A 25,190-nucleotide genomic window follows, 5' to 3' on the forward strand; every position below is an offset into this window, starting at 1 on the left:
ATCTGCCAGGCTAACTTAACATCAAGGAGGTTTTAATGCACATGGAACACGACACTTTCTGTTATTACCTAGTCATTATTTATTTTTGGCTTTTACATATTGTCTAATTAACCATGCCCTCTGGGTGGTTAGCAGATTTAAAAACCAATGGGACATAAATACAACCAAAGCTAAAAACAGTAAGTAAATAAAAAGCAAATGCATGAAGACAAGTGTAAAACCAGTACAAGACCATCTCTGCACATACTGTGTTAGTTCTTAATAAACTGTAGCGGAGGTGGGCTTAAGACCCGGAGACAATAGTCTTCAAATGGTTGAGCACCACACAACACATAAGTCTCACTGCTATCCTTCATAGTTTGATCTCCTTGTTTCACCTTCTCTGCAGACACTACTGTTTACTACTTTCTCCTTTCCTAGATTCATACAGAACCATATTCATTTTCTATCTCACCCAGGCCTGGTATAACAACAACAACAACAACAGCCTGCACAGTGAATTATTGCAATTAGCACATGCCATGCCGTGTGCCTTCTTTAGGTGTTGTTCTTCAGTGTGATGTTGACACATGAGGTGAAGGGGCACAAGTGTGCTCCATCATGTCTTCAGTTGCCCTCCATGAGGGTAAGTGGATCCCTGCAACTTCTGGAGGGCAATGACAATGGGGGCGCAACAGGGGGAATATACTTTCCCTGTGGGATTAATAATAATAATAATAATTTATTATTTCTACCCTACCCATCTGGGTGGGTTTCTCCAGTCACTCTGGGTGGCTTCCAACAAAAGATTAAAAATACATTAAAACATCAGTCATAAAAAAATTTCCTAAACAGGGCTGCCTTCAGATGTCTTCTAAATGTCAAATACATTGGTACCTCTGGTTGCAAACAAAATCCGTTCCGTTCGCAACATGAAAAGTGCACAACCTGCAGTGGCGCATCTGTGCACGTGTGGGTTGCGATTCGCTGCTTCTGTGCATGCGCATGACGTCATTTTTCGCTTCTGCACATGTGCAAGCGGCAAAACCCGGAAGTAACCCTTTCTGGTACTTCTGGGTCGCCGCAGGATGTAACCTGAAAGAACGTAACATGAAGTGGATGTAACATGAGGTATGACTGAAGTTGTTTATTTCTTTGACATCTGGTGGGAGGGCATTCCACAGGACGGGCGCCACTACTGAGAAGGCCCTCTGGCTGGTTCCCTGTAACTTGTCTTCTCACAGTGAGGGAACTGCAAGAAGGCCCTCGGCGCTGGACCTCAGTGTCTGGGCTGAACTACCGTTGAACACTTGAAGGGGACCTTTCTCCTCCATTTCTTTTTTTTCTTTGGCAATAACTAGCTTACTGGCAGCAAGATTTTGTTGTAGCCTTACAGTGCATGCATGCTCTATGCTTTATATTCTTATCACTTTCTTTGCCTAGAAGTTTGGCCACTCCACCTTAAAAAGTCATGTATTGATTTATTTTCATAGTAGACCAGAGCGTCCTGTTGTGTTTCATGACTTTGCTTTCTTGTTGTTGTTTTAAGCTGTATCCCTTAAGTAAATTAATGCTGTTGTTATTTTAATTAAAAAAGATTAAAACAAGCAACCCCATGATCCCCAAGGAAGCAGCCTGTGCTGTGTGTACTATATCTATGAATGTATGTGTAGCAGTGGCGTAGCGTGGGTTGTCAGCACCCGGGGCAAGGCAAGTAATTTGCGCCCCCTAACCCGGGGCAAGGCAAGTAATTTGCGCCCCCCCCCTGCACTGTCCCTCCCCCAGATAGTCCCTCGCTCTCCCTCTGCACCGCACTGCACGCCTGGCACCCTCCCCTCCACAGTGGGCGGCTTGGATCGGATTCGCACAGCCAGCACTGCAGTGAGAGTGAGTGAGCCAGGTAGGGGCAGAGAGCTGCCAGTGCGAGTGCGCAGTGGCATGGCGTGGGTTTTCTGAGCTTGCACAGAGTGCTTTTCCTCCCTATGGGCAGAGCCAGCTTGCTCCTAAATACCTGAGCTCTATAGTTAGAGACTCACCATTTCCCCAGTTGGCTTGGCCCCCAATTTCTCTTACTATAGAATTTGGGGCTGGTGGTGGAGGAAATCATTATTCTTCCCCCTTGCTACCCCCCCCCCAAAGCATAAGAGAGGGACTCCCAAGAAGGTGAAGCAGGATTTCACTCCAGGGTATCTCGGAAGCCCAGACCCCCGATCTCTCCCATCGCCGCTGGAGGGGTCATGGAGGCACTGAGCCCGGGAGGCGGGCAGCCAGCCAGGGCGCACGCACCTACCCAACCTCGCTGCGCCCAGGCGCGCTGCTCTCTCCAACTTTTCTCCCTGCCGTGCCAGTGGCTCCGCCTCCACCTCTTCCTTTGCCTCTTTGAGCAAGGGATTAGCAGGCTCGGGATTGGATCCTGCGGCAGGCAGGCGGCGCCTCCACCCTCCTCCTCCCGGCTTTGCTGCTCCTCCACCTCCTCCTCCCTGCTGCTGCTGCAGCTGCTGCGCGGCTCTTTTCCCTCCCGCTTCCTCCGGCCAAACGGAGACGACGATCCCTCCCCCCAACCAAGCCTCGATTGCTTGTCCCTTCCCTCTGGACTTGCGCCCCCCCCACCTCCTCCTCCCTGCTGCTGCTCGGCTCTTTTCCCTCTCGCTTCCTCCGGCCAAACGGAGACGACGATCCCTCCCCCCAACCAAGCCTCGATTGCTTGTCCCTTCCCTCTGGATTTGCGCCCCCCCAAATATTGCGCCCGGTGCGGCTCGCACCCCTGGCACCCCCCACGCTACGCCACTGATGTGTAGCATAAAGACTGAGCTATAATTTACTTGTTCCGCTTCCAAACGTAAATGCTTTTTTTTGTAATACATTTTATTAGTTTTCAATTACAGTCCAGTAATAGCCTCATTATAACAATACCAATTTATAATACAATTATTAATACCAATTCAAATAGTGAATTATATAATTTAGAGTGTCGTCGCCCCCTGGCGTGCTAGATTTTGATTTGATGATTTTCTTTTTTTCTGCGTTCCAAAATCTTATTAGTTTCAATTACATTCTGGTCACAATAATAATCCCTTATTCAACCACGGCAATATTAATAACTTATATTATTGTTGACACATGAAATGATTTATAAAACTGCAAGTGAGGAACTCAAACTATATCCTTGTTCTTCCTGTGTATGGCAATTATTCTTTCCATGGTGTTCCTTCCTGTCACTGTAAGATGTTATGTCTTTCTTCCCCCGGTTGCTGCTATTATCTGTCATGCCTTGGGCGGAGCTTATATCCCATTGTAGTTGCAGAAATTTCTCCATCGCTCTATCCCCTGCTTTGTTGTTTTGTACCAATAACTTTAAATATAGCTGCAGAAGTCACTCTGTCCCAGTAAATAAACTGTTGTCACCACTTTCCCTCTCAACCTGGGAAGAAGAGCGGTCTGTCAAACTGCAGATGACTCAAGAAAGAACCTTATCAGTTCTTTGGCAGCTCACAGCTGAAGATATATATAGATAATAAAAGATGGGGAAGAGTCAGCTCTAAGTTTCCACTATAAACTTTTTGCAAAATAGAGCTTCCCTCCCTTTCACCCCCTTTTTTACATACACAGTTCCGTTTGATGTTATATTCCATATTTATAATCCAATTTCTTTCATCCTTACTTGTACAAATATAATTTGAACTAACATTCAGAGGAGGGTTGCCAAATCATTAATGCAGAGAAGCAAATTTTAAATAAAGAAACTCTGTAGGCTCTTCCCCCCACCGTCTTTTGCACTGAATGAAGTCTTATCTCACATTCAAACCAAGTCAGGTACCAAGACAAACTCCGAGTGAAGCCCGTTCACCCCCGTCCCTGGGGGGAATTTGCAGGGATGATTTACCCTGAATCATCTTTGTTTTTCCTTTGCCAACAATCTCCCGCTGTCATGGGGGCTGCCTCCATTAAGGCATAGCTGAACCGGAAGCCTCCAAACGTAAATGCTTTGGGAAACTGCTATACTATATGCACATAACCCAGTTATATTTCCATTATTAGTCTAGAATATCTGGTAGATTTTCACCAACTTGATGTTGCCTTATGGACATTTTAAGTACAAACATTAAAATACATTTTTCTGGAATGCAAATATACAAGAATGTTGTACATTAGCGATTCCCAGTCAACAGATCCCAACATTTTTGCTTTCTACAATTTATATCCAGTGGTACCTTGGGTTACATACACTTCAGGCTACATACGCTTCAGGTTACAGATTCTGCTAACCCAGAAATAGTACCTTGGGTTAGGAACTTTGCTTCAGGATGAGAACAGAAATTGTGCCCCAGCAGTGTGGTGGCAGCAGGAGGCCCCATTAGCTAAAGTGGTGCTTCAGGTTAAGTACGGACCTCCGGAACAAATTAAGTTCTTAACCCGAGGTACCACTGTACATTTGATTTAAGCACCTGAGTTGTTTGTGCTCACAAGAATGCATTCCTCACATTTTACAGAAAGCTTTCTCAAATCATCTTGATGGTACTTTTTAACCATCTAATGCATAGCAGGTTTTGGGTTTTTTTAAGTACAGTTAAAATACCCATGTTTGTTATAACCACTAAGAGCAAGAGAAGAGTTCTGTGATCAAATGTACTGCACTACATAACTTTGAGAGTATTAACTCCTCTTAGAAAGAATATGCATATAGCAACAATGGCAATTTTTATTTACAAAGCAGTGCTAAAGTCCACAAAGTAATAATTAAAATTAATAAACCACAGGACTGTACTGAAGAAGGTACAGTATACATTTACATTTAAACAGTGGGAGGAACTAACAAGTGAGGGGAAGGGAAGAGGCAAAATGCTAGGAGATATATTTGAGCAAATGAAGTTACACTTAGGTAAGATTTGTTCATTTGGGCTGATTACTATGGTTTGCTCATGAAAATGGTACTGTCACTACTATCTTGCTATTAATGGCATTTGCTTCTGCATATGAGTGATTAGTGCATACAGTTCCATTTTTTAAATTAGACTAATGTCACAAACTATAGTTATTACTATCTTAACCATATTTACTCAGAAGTAAGGTCTATTTAGTTCAGTGGGGCTTACTCCCAAGTAAACAGATTGCAGCCTTATTTATGACATTTTTGCATCTCTCTTTATTTTTTAGATTAGTGGCCACTTCAGCTCCATCAAAAGCATTCTAGACAGTGGTGCACAGCTGCCATTTATCTTGGCATTTTGTTATTGATCCTGGATATGAACTTTGATAGTTTATAACAAGTTCAATCTGATCGCTCTGAAGTTTTGATTGCATAGGGGGGGAAATCAACCTGGAATATATACAAGGAAATAGTCTGAGTGAAAAATTGTATTTGTCTGATAAATGACAATAATCAATTTCAATGGTCATTGATAAACAGAATCATACACAATCTGAAAAAAATCAATCTGATGCACTGACTATGAGTAAATCATGTACATACACACCTCCCGGCCAGAATCAAGGAACCTCATATGCACTTTATATTGACCCACTTCTTATGGAGATTCGCTCACAAAAGTGAATATTAAGCAGCAGTATTTGTGAGAAATTTGAGTGAATGATAAGTACCATATGCTAGCTTGAACTGGGATCATCTTAGATTGGGATATTGGAATTTATGGTTTTTGTTGACATAAATATGTTATTGTGAGCCTGTCATAGGTGTGTACATATTTGCAAACGCCTTTAAATCAGTTCACACTTGGTTGTGTGTCTGTGTGAAAGTACATACACATTTAAAGTAAAGTGGGTGGGTTAATAAATTGTTCAACTTGGAGGTGTATAAATAAACAGGGTAAGCAAGCTATGACCAAGAAGTTGGCTTTGTTCACATGAGTCTTAAAAATACATCTTCCTCCTTGGAGCCTCACGAGCTGTGATTCTGGAGAATCAAGGGCGGTTGTGTTGCTTAATCATCTGACTCTTCTGAAACACCATATGCCATATTTATTTATATTGTTTATTATTTACGGTGTGGGTTGCTGTGTCTTTGCCTAGTGAGCTTCCAGAGCCTTTTGTGGGCAGAGAAAGGCGTGCCACTTGGGCTCCTGTGACTAGCAGGTTGTATGAAGCCCCCAGATTGGAAAGGTTTATGCCTGCCTGATCAATGGAAGCATTATATTTCAGCTGTAGCTCTAGCCACTGACCTCCTGAACAATAAGTTGGGGTGTTGTCCCGTAACATTTGTGTCTATTTACATTTATCTGATTGCACAACATATACTGTGCCTGTTTTTGCAACTCAGGGTTCCATGTGACATGGAAGGCAATAATAAACAGAGAAGGGGTTTTAGATACATCTGCATATTGCTGCATTGTAGGAGGTTGGACTAGGTGATACTCTTTGGCATTTCCAAGTCTACAGTTTTATGATATCTGAAATGACAAAAAAATGAAGAACGTGAAGGGCTATCCCTCAGAAACAAAGAATCAAAGGAGAACAGTATCCAGACGAAACAAAACAAATATGATAGCAAGTAAGAGTGGTGGATAGAATAAGCTGGTTGTGTTCAGATTATCACATCTCACCCTTATATGAATGAGCCTTCTACACATGCAAGCAGCTGCTTTGCTCTTCTCTTTGCATGAGCAGGGAAGCAAGCTAAGAAGGTTCAATTAACCATAGTTTCCTGTTACCTCCCAAACCAGAAAACTATGATTAATGGCTAATCAACAAGCAGGATGTTAAATCTACTTTAAAGCATGTCTTGATAGTTAACAGCTTCCAGACAAGCCAAAATATCGTTTCCTGTTTAGGATGCAACTGGAACCTGTGGTTAACTGAAAACAGAAAACCTGCTGAAAACAGCAGGTTAACTGAAACTTTGTCCCTTGTTTCCCTGCTTGCTTCAAGAGAGGAGTGAAACGGTTGTGTGGGCTACATTAAATGTAAATTCATCTTCTACTTTTAAGCAGAGGTGCTGTGATTTGAATGTGGCCACTGAATCAATGAAAGACCTATTCACAAAGCATCTAGAAAATAATAAACATGTTCAAATATGGCATAGAATAGTGACACCATGATTAGGGCTGGCATTTGGCCTAGTTATGACTGTTTTCTTCCATATCGGTATAGCAAACTGCAAGTTTCTGTTTATAGGCATTCTTGCCTTGTCCTTTAAAGTGTCTGATAATACCAGTGTTAAACTGGACTTAAACCATTATTGGACTAAGAATCTACATCTCATTCAATGTGATCATTCCTCCGGCAGCATTTTACAACCCAGGTTCAAAATATTGGCAAGAAAGCACACTAACCATCAAACCCAGGGGTTGTTTATTTGATGGGATTTTAATTATTCTAGCCTCACTAAAGCTCCCCTGTGCTTCAGCTCAAAGAGTGCTGACTCAGTACAGGCAAAGTGCTTTGATATTATTTGCAGCTGAGGAAATAGCTACAACTTTCCGGATTATTCATTGTGCATTGCTTTTGATGAATAAAAAATACTTATTGGAGTGGCAAAAAGTGTAGCAGGACTTTCTGTTGCACTTTAAAGGTCTTATATCTCCACAGAATCACAGTTTAAGTTACTGGTATATTTTAAACTAATATTTAGCTGTATTTAAGGCTAGTGACTGCTGTGTAGCCATGATAAAATGGAGGCTGAGATGAAGCTGGATAGTTAGAAAGAATGAGAAAAGAGAGCATTGACTGCACACTTAATATGTTTCTCACACATTACTTAGCAGCAAGCCTGCTAGTGTACATTTGATAGGGAGCCACGGCGAATCCTGAATAATAATAATAATAATAATAATAATAATAATAATAATTTATTATTTGTACCCCGCCCATCCGGCTGGGCCTCCCTAGCCACTCTGGGCGGCTTCCATAGAAACAAAAAATACAGTAAAATATCACAGATTAAAAACTTCCCTGAACAGGGCTGCCTTAAGATGTCTTCTAAATGTCAGGTAGTTATTTATCGCTTTGACATCTGATGGGAGGGCGTTCCACAGGGCGGGCGCCACTACCGAGATGGCCCTCTGCCTGGTTCCCTGTAGCTTTGCTTCTCGCAATGAGGGAACTGCCAGAAGGCCCTCGGCGCTGGACCTCAGCGTCCGGGCAGAACGATGGGGATGGAGACGCTCCTTCAGGTATACTGGGCTGAAGCCGTTTAGGGCTTTAAAGGTCAACACCAGCACTTTGAATTGTGCTCGGAAACATACTGGGAGCCAATGTAGGTCTTTCAAGACCGGTGTTATGTGGTCTCGGCGGCTGCTCCCAGTCACCAGTCTGGCTGCCGCATTCTGGATTAGTTGTAGTTTTCGAGTCACATACTTGATGTATGTTCCTGTATGATATATGTGTTTGCATTTCATTCACACTAAACATTTTTAGGCAAACACCTAGAAAAACTAATGGGTGAATCAGCCTTCAAACTGGAAGAGGGGCTAAAGTGGAAATAGAACATCTCCAAGGAGGTCTTTGAATTGTGGCAGGTTGATGCTTTTAAGAAAGAGCATTTCTGAACTAGCACTTTGTTTGCCCTCCCTGACATATCGACAATGTGTAGTTTATGGGTTGCTGAACAGGTTAATGCTGCAGGGATGCAACCATTTCCAGCTTTATGATATGGGTACATTTATAACACACGTTGCGAGAAACATGCACTTGCCTAACACATGCAAAGGTGTGTGTGTATTCGTATGTGTATTCTGTACAATTTGTGAGTCTGTTTGCTAGGATCCTGAGATCAAGGAGCAGGTTTTGTCTACATTTGGATACAACTGGACACAATTTTGAATCAAGATGGGGGACTGAACTTTTAAAAACTACACAGATTTTAACCAAAATTTGCACGATTGTTCTTAAGAAGGATCAGGTTTGCATTTATGTTTGGACACAATTGGTTGCCATTTTGCACCAAGACGGTGGACTGCAGCTTTCAAAACTGCATTGATTTTAATTGCTGGTTGCAAAACTGCACTGATTTTTTAAAAAAATAGTTTCTTTGAATTCCCAAGCCATGCCAGGTATGAGACTGATAGCAAATATATCAAACTTGGCTGATGTAAGTCCTGCTTATTGATGGTATCTGTTTCAGTACACAACCCAGCAACCTCAAATCCGGGTTTGTGTCCTCGCTTCTCCACATGCAGCTGCTGAGTGACCTTGGGCTAGTCACACTTCTCTGAAGTCTCTCAGCCCCACTCACCTCACAGAGTGTTTGCTGTGGGGGAGGAAGGGAAAGGAGATTGTTAGCCGCTTTGAGACTCCTTATGGTAGTGATAAAGCGGGATATCAAATCCAAACTCCTCCTCTTCTTCTTCACTTAGTTTTTTATTTAAACAATACAGTATACTCAACTCATCCAATAAGATCATGTATTTTTTTTATGAACAAGACAATTTAAGATAGGTTTTATATATTGAAGACTAGTTTTTATTTAAGAAATAAAACCCAAGCTGGAGCATTCATGGAAACAAGATTTCCCTTTGACGGCCATTGTTCAGCTTGATACATATGAATGTATTGATTTCCTATGAAGAGCAAGCCTGGATTCATTGCACAATATCAACTTAATGCTGCTGAGCCATTCTGTTTCTTTGCCACACACAGCTTCAGCAGCTGAAAAAGGCTGGTAGAAGAATCTTCATTTCTTTTATCTTTTCTTGCAGCTTCCGTCTGACAGTTCAGATCATTTTGCAGCATATTGTCATCTTAATGACTTGATGCATTTGGTGTGAATAGAGAGAGATACATTTTGTAAGTTATAACCACAGGATAATTTATTCATTCTGAGTAGACATTGCATTTGATAACTGATAAATTTCTTACACAGGGAGTGGAGCCGAAATGCACTCTCTGTGTGTGGAAGGGCTGATCATCATACTAGACTTGTAGATTGAGGAGAGAGTCACATACCATAGGTTATAAATTATATAGAACACATCCACAAGCTTCTATCTAGGGGGAAGAACAGAGTCCTTGTAGGCCTGTAGTCAGAATTTCCACGGCTGTGGCGTTTATCATGGGAAGATGATAAATTAGTGCAAGACAGCCTAGATCCGAATGCAACAGTGTAGAATATTTAATTCTATCGCTTGCTATCAAAATGTAATTGTATAAAAAAATATAAATAAGACCCTATTGCTTGTTGGTCATACCTGTGGCTTGCATTCATTGGCCAGAACATTGGATGTAGGAACCAGGTTGGTTTCTTACAGAGAACTTGAGTAGAATACCATCCACATCATGCTTTTTCTTATACGTCCCTGAATAAAAGATACTGGAGATATTTTTTTTAAAAAATGAAAGCTAAACATGGGGAGGGGGGACTAGAAGCCTGCTCCACAAGGCTCTCCATGGCTACAGCAGCAGCAGCAGCAACAACAAGATCATTTGTACTCTGCCCATCTGACTGGGCTCCTCAGCCACTCTGGGTAGCTTCCAACAAATGCAAACACATAATAAAACATCAAACATTAAAAACTTCCCTATACAGGGCTGCCTTCAGTTGTCCTCTAAAAGTTGTGTAGTTACTTATCTCGCTTTTAAAAACTCTGCATTCTATTTTGAGTTCTCCCCCCAAAAAATTAATTTATGATTAATATCATTGTAGAAGAGTCATAAATTACCAAGGAAGCAATAACCCAGGATATTTTAATTCTAGCACTGCGTTTTGATTAACTCTTTATAATATAATTTTAATATAGTGCTTTCCAGTCTTCAGTTAGCTCACTCTCCAAATAAAGCAAGTTGTTATTTTCATTTCATATGGGCAACTTCCAGGCAGGTGTTTATTGTGGAATCAGTGGTATTCACCCATGAAACATTTTTGCAGCATCCACAAAACATTGTTATCATCTAAATGGCAGTCCATACCCCACCTTGCCACCATTTAATATATATTGACCATTTTCAGCTGAAATCTGATAAGTTTAAAAAAAAAAACTTTTGCCAATGACCTGTTACAATATTAAGCTGCTGACTGGAAGAAAACAAGGTTACCCCCCAAGCTCAAGATTTGAACCTCGATTTGCCAAATCTAAATCTACATTGGCTATCTCCTGCAAACAGATTTTGTTAAAACAAAAGCAACCAACATCTCTCAGGACCAAACATATAAATAGAGGAATGTGCAGTTTTCACAGGCCAGCTTTTGTAGATAGGCTACAGGGTCAATATTCTATGAATCCAACTGGGAACTCATTAAGGGGGAAAAGAAAAGGAAAAGTTGTCTTTCTTGAAACAGCCTAAGTTTGCTCTGAAAGGGCCCGCTGTGTAATACACAAAAGAGGATAAATTGGTTGCTGATTTATTCCTTCTGAGTTCCCTAGTACTGAATCCACTATGTAGATTAAATGTGTACAATACGGTATCCCATGAAGTCCCATGAAGCCAGCCATTTGGTGGATCCTTGTAGGTGACTGACAACACCCACAACTTTTCCAGCCCCAGTCAGGCAGCAAAAATAGAGGATGCTTTATTTTGTTTTAGTTCTTGGAAAATTATGCTAGGAAGCGATGTTCTGCTTTGTGGGTCACAAATTGTGTGTGTCTCCAATGGGTGATTAGAGTTGGGTATAGATTGCTGAGAGTTATCACTGTCGTCATTACCAATCTCATAGTGGTCAAGGATGATAGGATTTATAGTCCAGCAACATTTGGAGGGCAACAGATTCCTCCTCCTTGGTTTACAGCTTAAGTTCGGATAATTGCAATGATAGCTCTCTCGGCTTAGTTTCAGGGGCCACAGAATCCTTTATTTGTATCCATTGCACTAATTACTTCTACCTCACATGTATAAGGTAGACGGAAAAACTAAACAAGCTGTTGCTGATATTTGTGCTGAGTGCAGTTGGACTCTACATTGATAACTACTGTGAAATGTGTGGGTTTGTAGTTATTATAACAGTAAAATTCGTGGGTGCACCTGTTTTTGGCAATAGTATTGTTTAAAAGGAAGGGGCAAAACCAGATCTGTTCCTTGAAGAAAAGCAGTGCTCCAGTAATCAGATCTTGCCTGTACATAATTTGATTTCTTTCTGACTCTGAGGAAAAATCTGAAAACAGCAGCTGGATCGATTTCTGCACTTGGAAGCTAATTTTGAAAGTTCAGTATTTCTGAAAATGAAATCTAGTTGGAGCAACTTTCTAAAAGTGTTGTGACATAAAAAAGACTAATGTTAGTAGTGTCAATAAACTTAAGAGGCTTCTTTAAATGTACAATATCCAAGGTTTATAATGAAAAACACTGTAAAAATAATAATAATCTCCAATGGATTTTCAAGTGCTGGATAGTCAAGCCCCAGGTGTGATTGTAATCATAATCATAATCCAGATGATATAACTGGAATCCAGTAGGATATTGATCTTCTGCCCCCCTTGGGAGAATGGGAAATACTTTAACTCTTGTGCTGTGAAGCTTTCTAGGAGAGCATTAGTTTCACTGATTTGGACTCTTAAAGGTCACACTAGACACAATGCCATTCTGCACAGTTTTCAAACGGCTTTTAAAAAGGCAAATGACAGGCATAAGGGCCCTGTTCCAGTTTAGGACCCCGGTATGGGTGGGGTGCTTTAACTCTTTGCCTCCTCCCGCTCTATTCTCAATTTGTCTCAATCTCCCTGTGCGTCAAGCCATTGAGGCAATTGCTAATTTAAGCTGGCGTTTAAGTAGAAGCTGGCCATTGATCAGGGCTGGAGGCCTTCCTGCATTAGCAGGGCCTTTGACTAATGACCTTTTGAGGTCCCTTCCAACTCTGTGATTCTGAGGTGGAGTACTGTCCTCATAACAGGTCTTTCAAAGAGCTTTCGGGAAAGCTTTTGGGGTGGAAGGGGAGAGATTGAAGAACACCGTGAGAGATTTGCTGGATCAGACTGAGATTTCACTCAGTCTGGTGGTTCTCAATTTTTTTACTCTGGGCCACACTTTCAGCATAAAAATTTGCTTGCACCACACCAAATTTTTTATGCATAAGAAATATATTGGAAAACAAAAAGTGCTGGATTTATAACATAGAACACAAATACTTTATAATACAATCACGGGACATCCAGGAAGTACAAAACAATGCAGCTACATAGGAATATGAACCATTCCCAGAATAAAATTTAAATGAGCCTCTTACATAGGTACATTCAGTATGTATACAAACTCAATGAAAGGTGTGACCTTGCAGTATCACATGATGTTCTTGCTCTCCTTTTGAAAAGTTGTCTATCCATATTCTACAAATAAAAAACACCATTATTTTGATACTATACTATATTCCACTGAAAGGTTTATACTGTATGTTTCTTTGATTGTCCTTGAATCTTGGCATCTCCTGCGACTCCAGTGTGGCATGCCACACCTTTTGAGGACCAGTGACTTAATCTTTTTATCCCAGTGGCAAGTTGGATGTCCTTAGGAAGCCCACAATGAGGGCTTAAAGGCTTGGGTTGACTTGCCCAAAGGCACTGAATACATTTGAAAGCTGAATAAAGATCCATACCCAAGGGAAAAGGCAAACAATTATCCACCATGCTTTATTGGTTCAGTTGTTAAAAGATATTTTTCATGCTGTCAAGGTGACATTCTCAAATCATTACATTGCCAGTTAAAGCAATATTGCACTAATAGAAGATTATTCTTGTGATCTTTAAACTTTTCTAAGACTAAATTCTTCGTTTCTTTCTTTCCTTCCTTCTTTTGTTACATTATCCATCTGAAATATTGCTGTTCAATATCAAAGCAAGCCTTAATTTCAACGTCTGCTGAACAATGTTGCCATCTTGATTAGCGCATCATATATTTGGTTTTAGGACTTTACAAGCAAATAGGGAGCCCATACTAATGAACTAAGTATTAGGGAGTACTGAATGTGTTATGAAATGGGGAGGTGCTGTTGTAATGGATAGTTAGTGAGGTTTTTGAAAGGCGCCTCTTCCTTTCAGGTAGTCCTTTGGGTTTACTGACTAATGCTTCTTTAAAAGGTGCCAGCTGACATGTGGTAACTCCCAAATATTTCTTTGCCCCTCGGGAAACAGCCTGTAACTTATCAGCAATTTTTTTTTTTTAAATGTGACGTTGCAATAACTTCTCATTCCATCTAAAAAAAATATCTCTCTGGCAAAGAAATAGGCGCTGCTTGCCTCCTCAATGTCAGTAAGATTTATGATATAAAATAAGAACTGCCAACTTGTTCTGTGTGTGTGTGTGTGTGTGTGTGTGTGTGTGTGTTACAGTTGCTGGGAAAGGCTCCATTATTAGATAGAATTATTATTTTTTAACCCTAACCCACCCCAAACCCCTATCCTCAAGAAGTCCAGTTCTTCAATTTCAAGATGTGGGGAAATTAAGTTTGCCAAGCTCTTTCTGGCGTGAATAAAGAATTATAGAGAAGTTAGTAAGTGTTGGCAATATTCTGTAGGGCCAAATTTCATTTCATTTATTTTTAGTCGACTTATAGACTACTTACAATCTTCTCTATCTATATATCGTATTCTATCTATCTATCTATCTATCTATCTATCTATCATCTATAAATAAATATAGGCATCCACACTTGTGCATCACTGCGTATACAATGCATCACTGGGAAATAAACAATTACATCTGTTCAAAGCTGGATATGCTGGGAGAGAGGTGGAAAGTCCTAGTGGCTCGTGAGCCACACACATCCCCCTCCCTTGAGCCAAAAGAGGATGTCAGTCTGGAAATAGAAGGTTTAAAGAGCTTGAAAAGGGAACTTATGGGCTCTAAAATGGCACCTGAGAGCTCTCTCTGCTGTTGCGCTACCTTGCTCAACAGCTGTATTGCAGCGGGCTCAATTGCGCTGTTCCCTGCCCTTTCTGGTGATCTGGAAGCAAAGGTACAGTATAAAGGGGGGGGGGTGAGTACTGTATTTTTGATGCCCTTTTGCCCTAGTTCTCCATTCTGACAAGGCTCCCCACTTGCACAAATTTTGCTTATGCACACTGGGGCCCTGAACGTAACCCCCACATAAGTGGAGAGTCACCTGTATATAAAATCTTGAAGCAGTTTGCAATAAGGAATCAAAAGATTATAAAAGAGATGGAAATTATCTAAAACATATAACAAAAACTACATATATGATATAAATAACCAGCAGATAAAATAATCAAAAATTAAAATAAAATAAAATAAAATGATCACTGCAGATGGTGACAGCAGCCACGAAATTAAGAGACGCCTGCTTCTTGGGAGGAAAGCAATGACAAACCTAGACAGCATTTTAAAAAGTAGAGACATCACCTTGCCAACAAAGGTCCGTATAGTAAAAGCGATGGTTTGCCCAGTAGTGATGTATGGAAGTGAGAGCTGGACCATAAAGAAGGCTGATCGCCGAAGAATTGACGCTTTTGAATTATGGTGCTGGAGGAGACTCTTGAGAGTCCCATGGACTGCAAGAAGATCAAACGCATCCATTCTTAAGGAAATCAGCCCTGAGTGCTCACTGGAAGGACAGATCGTGAAGCTGAGGCTCCAATACTTTGGCCATCTCATGAGAAGAGAAGACTCCCTGGAAAAGACCCTGATGTTGGGAAAGATGGAGGGCACAAGGAGAAGGGGACGACAGAGGATGAGAAGGTTAGACAGTGTTCTCAAAGCTACAAACATGAACCTGACCAAACTGCGGGTGGCAGTGGAAGACAGGAGTGCCTGGCGTGCTCTGGTCCATGGGGTCACGAAGAGTCGGACACATTGAGGTTAATAGGACTTACTTTCATGTGTGTTTGGGTAGGCTTGCTGTTTTAATTGATTTTGTATGTTGACAAGGAAACCTTGATAGCTACTTCTTCTTATGAATGTAAATCTTCAGGCATTCACAAGATTATTTACATACTTTGGAATAAATATCCGATACAGTAAAAATAAGGAGAAACAGTATTTCTCCCCTGCCCCCTTTCTTTTTGTCAGAGGGTAGTATGGTGACCCGGGTTCAAATTCCGTGCTCAAGGGGGCAAGCTCTCACTTTGTGTCTACGCTGCTAAATAAATTATCTTAGCAATTTATGTAGAGGTTACATTTCCAAGGGACCTTCTGGAAATGTACAGTTTTTATTTTTTTAAATGGGGAAGCGAAACTGGCCAAATAGTAAAGGATTATATTTATTCAATTCTTTTGCCTGCAAAGAGCAGGCGAGAGAGTAGAACAAATATAACAAAGATATCCTGCTGTATTCTCTCCCCGCCGTTGGTGTGTTTCTCTCTTGACCTACTTGCTGCATGAGAAAGGTTTGTAAATATTTAAATACTTCTCTTAAGTATTTCTCCTGCATGAATTATGTGTATGAAACTAAAGCAGAACTGCAGCTGCCAATTAGAATGCGGTGGAGCTGTAGTTGCTGATGTGCCGATGTAATGATTTCTCCCCGCTCCCCCCCTGCCCCCAGCTACAGCCATGCAGCTCTAGTTCTGAATATCAGAATCAACACTGCGGCTCTGTGGTTATTGCCAGATTTGGTTCACTGGATTTTTGAACGTTGCTAAATGCAAATTGTGCTCTCTTCTTCATTTACTAATGGCTTATTAACTTCCTGTTTTTACCGTCTAAGAAAACATCAAAATGTCCACACAGGTGACTGCCATTCAGGTTCAAAACTGACTTCTGGATAGGTCAGCAAATTACAACAGGTCAGAAGTCGTAATTCCTTCATTCCTTCAATCACTTATAGCCCCCCTTTCAACCTGATAGGCCCACCAGGCATCGTACAACAATAAAACTGTAAAACATGTACAAACAGGGCTCTTTTTCAGCTGGAACTCACCAGAACTCAGTTCCGGCACTCTCAGGTGGGTGCCATTGCCCTTCTAAGAGAATGAGGGAGGCGTTCATGGTGAGTTCTGGCACCTCTTTTTCTAGAAAAATATCACTGTGTACAATTCCTATAACTTTATAAACTGCTACAACCTGCCTGCCTTGTTTCAAATCCATAAATTAAAAACAAAAGGGGGAGAAAGTACATGAAGCAGAAAGAGTAACTGGGACAGAGTATCCCACTTCCACCCTCCTACTTCAGATCTATGTACTTTTCAAGGGAGAAAGAAGAGAACAGCCCTTGCCACCTCATGAGATGGACAGTGAATGGGACTAGCTCTGAAGCTTCATGGGTACAGGGTAGGACCTCAAGGGTGCTTTGGCGCCCATAACCATCATATTGATGACACTTGGGATAAGGGAGTATTGTCAACAGGAAAATGTATTTTAGAAATGTGGAGACTGTACCATACTTCCAGAGCTAAACTGTGTACTATATGTTATTCAGTACTGTTAAGTTGTGGGTGAACATATCAGACGACACAGCGATTCTTCAAACAGCTCTTGTTTATTCACAGGCCAGAACAGAACTGACTGAAGGGTTCAGCCAACCTGCTTATATAGAGCTCTACTACAAAGCAGAAGTAACAACTCTCTGTAACTATCCAATCACTGAACGTCACTTTCAATTCCTTATTTGCATATGCGGACCTGAGTGACAACTATCTACAGTATCTGCCTGCTGGCCCAGGGTGAGAACTTCAGTACATAACAAATACAGTGGTACCTCTGGTTACGAACTTAATTCGTTCCGAAGGTCCATTCGTAACCTGAAACCATTCTTAACCAGAGGTACCACTTTAGCTAATGGGACCTCCTGTGCCGCCATGCCGCCGCCGTGTGAATTCTGTTCTCATCCTGAGGTAAAGTTCTTAACCTGAGGTACTACTTCCAGGTTAGCGGAGTCTGTAACCTGAAGTGTTTGTTACCCGAGGTATTCGTAACCTGAGGTACCACTGTACTACTTAATATATTAGGACCTCTTAAGGGCATGACAGTGTTGGCTCCTTTGTTTCTAATGGGTTTTGCGTAACCTGAAGGGAGAAGAAAATGTTGACATCGTACCTGGCTTGTTTTGCACCCTGGAAGTTTAAGCTTTATGATGTCGGCTTAATAACAACAAATATGACACCTTCTGAGTGTTCAAAGTGCTTTGTATAGTTATCTTATTATTAACCCATTACTGCGGAGAGGAAAGAGTGAGGTTGGGAGATGGCAGTTTGCCTTAGGCAACCTGCCGAGTGAATACCTGAGATAAGATTTGAACCACACATACGCCAATTCATATGTACAGAAGATCAGTCTCATGTAGTCCAGGAAGCACTGTTAGGAATCTTTCTGACCAGTTTGTATCTGCTGGAGATGCAGTATCTGTAAAAAAAATAAAAATAAATAAACCATAGGGAGACAAATAAAGATAAAGTTTATGCAGTACTTGTGCAGTACTTATTTTCTGGTCAGTTCTAAATTGAGAGCAAGTATGGTGCAATAGAGTGGGACGCGGGTGGCGCTGTGGGTTAAACCACAGAGCCTAGGACTTGCCGATCAGAAGGTCGGCGGTTCGAATCCCCATGACGGGGTGAGCTCCTGTTGCTCAGTCCCTGCTCCTGCCAACCTAGCAGTTCGAAAGCACGTCAAAGTACTAGAAGATAAATAGGTACCGCTCTGGCGGGAAGGTAAACGGTGTTTCCGTGCGCTGCTCTGGTTTGCCAGAAGCAGCTTCGTCATGCTGGCCACCTGACCCAGAAGCTGTACGCCGGCTCCCTCAGCCAATAAAGCGAGATGAGTGCCGCAATCCCAGAGTTGGCCACGACTGGACCTAATGGTCAGGGGTCCCTTTACCTTTACGGTGCAATAGAGCATTGAACTAGAACCTGGGAAACCAAGGTTCAAATTCTCACTCAGCCATGAAGCTTACTGGATGAAGAAAACAGGAGAGAAAAAGTTTAAAACAGAAACCATCAACATTATAGTAAATAATTATTTGTCCTTTGAAACTGCCACCACGGCTGACATTATCTGCAGGGAGAAGAAACAATGCAATTATAATTTCGTAATGTCACAGTGGAATGACTGAACAAGCAAATATCCCTCTTTCAAGCTGTTCTCTATTCTGTAAAGAAATAAATCCCTGCCCTGTCCTTGGATTTGAGTTGTACATACGTACCTATAGTTTACAGGGAAGGCAATTTCATAAAACTGTAGTTTGTTTTACAGAACAGTCTTGACCCCCAGATTTGCAGGCTGAAGGGGGTTAGGATTAGAACATTGTCCGGGAGGGAAGTTTCAGGAAAAAATGCCCCCCCCCCTTCTGTTATCCAGCCCTTCGTTCACCAGCCCTTCACATCTCTATACCTTCAAGATCTAAGGTTGCTTCAGAATACTGTGTGTGTGTGTGTGTGTGTGTGTGTGTGTGTGTGTGGACATCAGTTATCATGCTGACTGGATAATGGCTTTTTCAAGAGAAACATATTTGGGCAGATCTTAAACTGCATGATTATCTGCAACTGTCCAATTAAAGCCTTTTTCCTTCTTAGAAGGCTGATTAATCTCACTGACCTCAGCCATCTCTTTCTAATTAGGAAGCTAGAAGAAGGCTAAAGCTACTGCAAAAGTTTCATGTTGAATTGACAGCATGGCTTCCCAATAAGAATGGCTAATAATGGAATTTGTAACAGTGTTTACAATAAAGCTGTTCTCCTTAGGAAAACCACAGAAGGAAAGTATGCTTGATTCATCTAAATCAGAGGCTTTGAAAGGTTTTATTGGTTGCAAAAGGATGGAAAAAGAATGGGATGGAATTCTTTGTTTTTGGCTAGCTTTCTATTGCTAAATGCTAAATGTAGAAAAATGTGTCATGCATGGAAACGTGTGATTATGGCTAGAGGTAGGGGTGACAAGTTATATTTGGGCCGAATCAGGCCACAACTTTATTGACAAGAGATGTAAGAGGAAATCACGGCTTTGCTAAAGCTACCACCCCCACCCCACCCCCATGAACAGCAGGAGGGGGGGATGCGCATCCCTAAGGGCAGTTATTATTGGCATATAATTGATCACATTAATCTCCACTCTTACAGTCCGTGCATATTTATTTTATTGGGGATTTCAGCCCTCCCCCTCTCCTTTCAGCTTCAATATTCTCCCTTTCATTTTTTATTTGTGTATTTCTTTACCATGATTTCATTCCTTTTATTTTGTGGCAGTCTGTACTGCAATCCATAATTTTCTTGCTTTCCTCCAGCAGCTAAAAGGGGTCTTAGCAGTGCAAGATCATTGCTGTGAAAGGGAAAAAATCCCCAAGAATTGCTGTCAATTGCATGCTGTCTCAGAACTGCATTTTATCAGAAAGAGGCCAATTCTATTGGGCTTACAGCTTCCTAAAGCCCAGTTAAAAATCACTGGTACAACAGGATAGTTTTAGTTTCCTCCCCACCCATCCCACCTCAGATACACATGCCATTTTAATTTTCAGGTGAGTAATTGGGGAGATGCTGTGCATATCTCTAAGGCTGTGTTCACCCTATTCCCTTTTGCTCCCTTTATTTTTTCATTCTGTCTTGTCTGCCATTTGTACCCCTTTATTGTTGTGCTGCTTTTTTTGTAGAATGCAAATGCAGAGGGCAATGTGGGAATAATAAGGGCAAGAAGCATGGTAAGGAACAAATGACTGATAGGCTTAATTTCTATCGAGCAGAGCTACTAGCCGGCTAAGATACCTGCTCAGAAGTAGAGGTACCAAAAGGGAGTTATGCTGTAGTGCTATAATGCTTTATGCAAGTTTGGGTTGTGCTGAGACAGCTTGTTCCACAGTGGATTCAGTGCTCCCAGCAACAGCAAAAATATTTACGGTAAGTATTTCCCATGTGGCCTTGTTGCTGTCACAGACACTTATGCTGAACAAAGCCCTTGTCTAGATGCACCTTTAGTGCCTCTTCAATGAAACACTGACATTTCTACTTAAAAATACACAACTAGGGGCACCACCTAGGAATCTCAAGCCTCCTCAGGCAACTCCACATTCTCCCCAAACCACACTCTTCAGTGGTCCTGCATTCAACCCCATGTGTTTTTTCCTGGCTAGTATGTTCATTTGAACTCTGATGATGCCTCTTGCTTGTCCAGATGGAAGATAGAGAAGGGTGTGTAAGTGTGTACAGCCTACTGTGGAAAGGTAAACATTTACACAGATAGGCCTGGTGGGCCTATCTTGACATTACCCACCGTATGCATGTGGCCCATGGAAGATGGCTCAAATTTACAGTAGCCATCTGGCTGAAAAATTCTCTTCATCCCTGACCTAGGGCCAAGTGCGAACAACTACCTTGGGACATAGCCTAGGAAAAAGGCTATCAGTGGTGTCAGTTTTACAAAGTCTTCACGGGTCTTTCCTTCTATTGCTTCTGGAATTCCCTTTCTGTTGTGTTGTCCTCCTTTAAGCTCTCTATACCGCCTCAGCTTATCCTATTGTTTATGTGGCCCTACTTTGCCTTGAGTAGAGCGAGTTGTGCGTAAAGGCAGAGGTAGAAAGCTCCTGAAGTTAAAAGGTCAATAAGAGATCCTCATTTGCTGTGCATAATTCAGATCTGAGTTAATATTTGTAAAGGCCAGCTCACCCTACCTCTTATTCTGTTGTGCCAGATATGCCCCCATGATCGTTTGGGAAACATGGCCCTGGGTTGGGGGGGCATTTGGATTTGGCATGATGGATCGCAGGATTCTTTAGAGATGCTATCTGAGTGTCAATGAAAGTATTGTGGGCTTTTTCATGGGCAAGACCTTCCCTTCAGTGGAGGCATGATGTGAAAGCAGTTGCCAGGTTCATGCATCTGATGTAGAAGGGTATTGATGATGCTAGCTCATGCCACAATATAAGGTGTCACAGGATTCTGTTTTTGCTGCTGCTGACTCACATGGCTACTCTTGGTTTCTGAATATATGGGTACTGAGCACTGCTTCTCTCTCTCTCTGTGTGTGTGTGTGAGAGAGAGAGAGAGAGAGAGAGAGAGAGAAAGGACATATGGGACACAGCTAGGAATATAACCAGAGGTCCTTTTGGCACAAAAATATCAATGTGCTAGAATTAGGTCATGCTCCCCATCCTATTTCCTGTGTACAGTTATCTGACCCTGGCACAAACTCTGGTCCCCCTAAAGGGAGACGATCTGGTAAGGCATCTGCTGTATCCCTAAAGCCTTAAAATGAAAGGCTTCTTAGTTTATAGAAGAAATCTGTCTTCCAGCAGTCTTGAATGATCCACATTTTTCACTTTAGGCAGGTTACAGTTTCTCCTACATCTACAGTAATTGCAAAGAGGACGATGCTTTTTTATTTTACTTTAAAGACACATATCTTTCAGTGATTTTCTTCTTAAGCAATATGTGAAAACGGGACATTTTGTAGACAAGCTACTGCAAAAGAGGACTCTCAGTTGTGTAGACGAAGCAATTTCGGCAGGAAAAGCTTCCATGCAGGAATGACAAAGTGGCATTTTCCAAAATTCCCTTTCTACAACAGTTTAAGAACCTTTGTGTCTGGTGACTGTTCTCCCTTTGTGTCTGGTTACCGTTCTGAGATGACACTGAAGGACTGTAGCTCAGTGGCGGAGCACACACTTTGCTTGCCAAATGTTGAAGATTTACCCTTGGCATCTCTAGGTAGAGAAAGACCTCTGTCTGAGACCCTGGAGGTCCACTGTCAGTTACAGGGTAAGTTGGACCCATGGCCTGACATGTTCCAAAGAAGAAGGGGTAGCTTCTGATTTTGCCATGAATCAATCTGCATACACAGGCATCCATTTAATGTGCATGGCTTCCCCCACGGAAACCTAGCAGCTCTAGTTTACCCCTCATAGGGCTACAATTCCAAGCTCACTTTAAAGCTACAGTTCCCAAGATTCTTGTGGAGAAGTTATGTCAATTAAAGGTGCTTTGAATGTATGGTCTAAGCTACATTTGGTCTTAGCACAAATCATACCATTCGACAGTTGTCCTTTGGCAGTTTTGCTCAGAACAGCTGCCTTACATATCTTTATAGCCAACGGGATTTTAAAAGATGCCCAGCTGGCTCTATTAAATTTAGCCCGCCTTATTAAACATTTCACCCCTTCCCTTAATTTTGCTGACTGCAGGACTTTTTCCTGTGCTTCCATTTATATGTGTAATTAGTAGGTGTGTGTGTTTTTAAACCCACAAAAAGTGTGCTTCACTTGTCAGCTATTCACTAATACAGTAATAGATTACACCTGTTACAAATAACGGTGGAGTAACATTTGTCTGGCTGATAAGAAGCTTAAACCTTGAAATATTTCCTTAAGGTTCCTTTTTAATGTTAGGCTGTTTGTAAAGGGATCATGGGGCCAGTGTTTTAAGTAGTGCAACGTGCTCCATGAGTTTGGTGCAGTGCAGCAGGCTTGTATAATATTAGTGCTTTCTTCAAGCAAGCTTTGGATCTTAGCACTACTTGGAGAGATGGAAAACATCCAGGATTTTGCTGTGATGTGAAAAACTGCACCGACTACTGAGTTTCTGGAACGTATTTGTTCTTGAAAAGTCCACTGTTTCTTTCACCGGGAAGCAGTTTTAACTAGCTGCTTACAAAATGATAACTAAGATATGTTGCATTGAGAATAGGACTGTCTCCATATTAGAAGCGAGTACTGCAGGAAGCCTTTAGTCACAGGATTATTAAGGAAAAGGAGACATATTGACTCTCAATGTATTTACTTACAGATGCATACTTTTTGTATGTTGACCAACCAGTGATGCCTTGTACATGTAAACCAGACATAAAGTTTATTCACTACTGATAGTATTTTTTAACCAACTCATGACAAAACATACCATGTCATCTTGTAACCCTGGAAAGCCACTGCCAGTCAATATAATTCAGAGCTGGGTGGACTGGTGGACTGGCTACATAGAAGGCTTCTTTCTTTCCAAGTTGCTGTGTTGGAACAGGTTTCCAGAAGACCTTTATCTTATACCTGCTTTGCCTCCAAACATTTTTCTGTTTACACATGATGCAACCAATCTAATTTGCAAGGACCCTTCATCCTGCATCAGTTTCTTCCTTTGCCAATTTTAGCCTTATTTTAAGAACCAGGCCATTTCTTTTCCTCACAGAAGAGAAAGGCATAAAAAATGATAAGCAATATCTTTTACAGTCTTCGCCCGTGTATTGGCAAGATATTGCATTGTGCTCTTCCTTTCCCTGAGCAATGTGACATTAAGCGGGGCCACTGATGGGTAAATTTATTTTGAAGAAGAAAGCACAGGAGATTTACAGCGCCTTGTAATATTCTTGCTGCACAGCGGGATATGTGCATATCTGCCAGGTAAAAATGAAAAGCATTTGTAACTTTCTCTATGAGTTTTCAGAAACTAATGAAGACAATAGGGTTGTATCCAGATTAAGCTCCTAGAAGCTGTCAGCATGCAACAGCAGTCACACGCCCTGGGCATGGGCGGAGGAGGGGGGGCTGCGGTGGGGACAAATTGCCCTGGATGTCTTCGCTGAGGGGGTGACATTAGGCGCACCGCCTGCCCGCGACTCCCAAGCCTACCCCAAGCCATCGGGGTAAGGAGGGGAGCTGTGCTGCTTTGAAGGCGGCAATCCCCCCTTCGTTTTGACAGCTTGTGGGAGGATTGGGAGTAGCAGGTGGGTGGTGTGCCAAATGTCCGCCATCAACGGCCCACTCCACCCCCGGCTGCAGGGCACACGTGCCGCTCCATGCACCCAAGCGGCTATCCCATGCCTGGGAGGGCACCCTCTGCGCCTCGTCCCCCTCAGGAGCACGCTCCACCCCCCTTGGGAGTATGCATAACTGTCAACGGTTTCTTTTTTTTAAGGGAAATTCCCTTATTCCGAATAGGATTCCTCGCAAGAAAAGGGAAAAGTTTACAGCTATGGGAACATGCCTGGCTTTGACTGTGGCTAAATGAGATGAGGGTAGATGATGGGTCTCAAACCCTCAGTGAGTTAGGGACTTCCTGTGTTCCTATGTTATTTGATGTTTAAAGGTAAAGGTAAAGGGACCCCTGACCATTAGGTCCAGTTGTGGCCGACTCTGGGGTTGCAGCGCTCATCTCGCTTTATTGGCCAAGGGAGCCGGCGTACAGCTTTCTTGTCATGTGGATAGCATGACTAAGCTGCTTCTGGCCAACTAGAGCAGCGCATGGAAATGCCGTTTACCTTCCTGCCAGAGCAGTACCTATTTATCTACTTGCATTTTGACGTGCTTTCGATCCGCTAGGTTGGCAGGAGCTTGGATGGGAGCTCACCCCATCACGGGGATTTGAACTGCCGACCTTCTGATCGGCAAGCCCTAGGCTCCGTGGTTTAGACCACAGTGCCACCTGCGTTTGATGTTTAGAGGCCAACTAATTATGAATGGCTGCATCATTATTGAT

The 25,190-nt window shown here is 42.0% G+C and overlaps 1 protein-coding gene across 3 annotated transcripts in view; it reads left to right on the top strand.

Annotated features, from left to right (window-relative positions):
• FGF14 (fibroblast growth factor 14) overlaps positions 1-25,190 on the top strand; it is a 295,208-nt gene that overhangs the window by 47,723 nt on the left and 222,295 nt on the right. The window contains exon 1 of one of the 3 annotated variants that reach the window (XM_083438133.1): positions 16,091-16,196. The exons of the other annotated variants lie outside the window; for them this stretch is intronic. Within the exon in view, the coding sequence (XP_083294259.1) occupies positions 16,188-16,196 (9 nt within the window). The 5' untranslated portion in view covers positions 16,091-16,187. Of the gene's footprint in view, positions 1-16,090; positions 16,197-25,190 lie in introns of those variants that run through there. 3 annotated transcript variants of the gene reach the window in all.

Source organism: Podarcis tiliguerta, assembly GCF_965153285.1.
Source record: "Podarcis tiliguerta genome assembly, chromosome: 4".
Classification (NCBI taxonomy): Eukaryota; Metazoa; Chordata; class Lepidosauria; order Squamata; family Lacertidae; genus Podarcis; species Podarcis tiliguerta.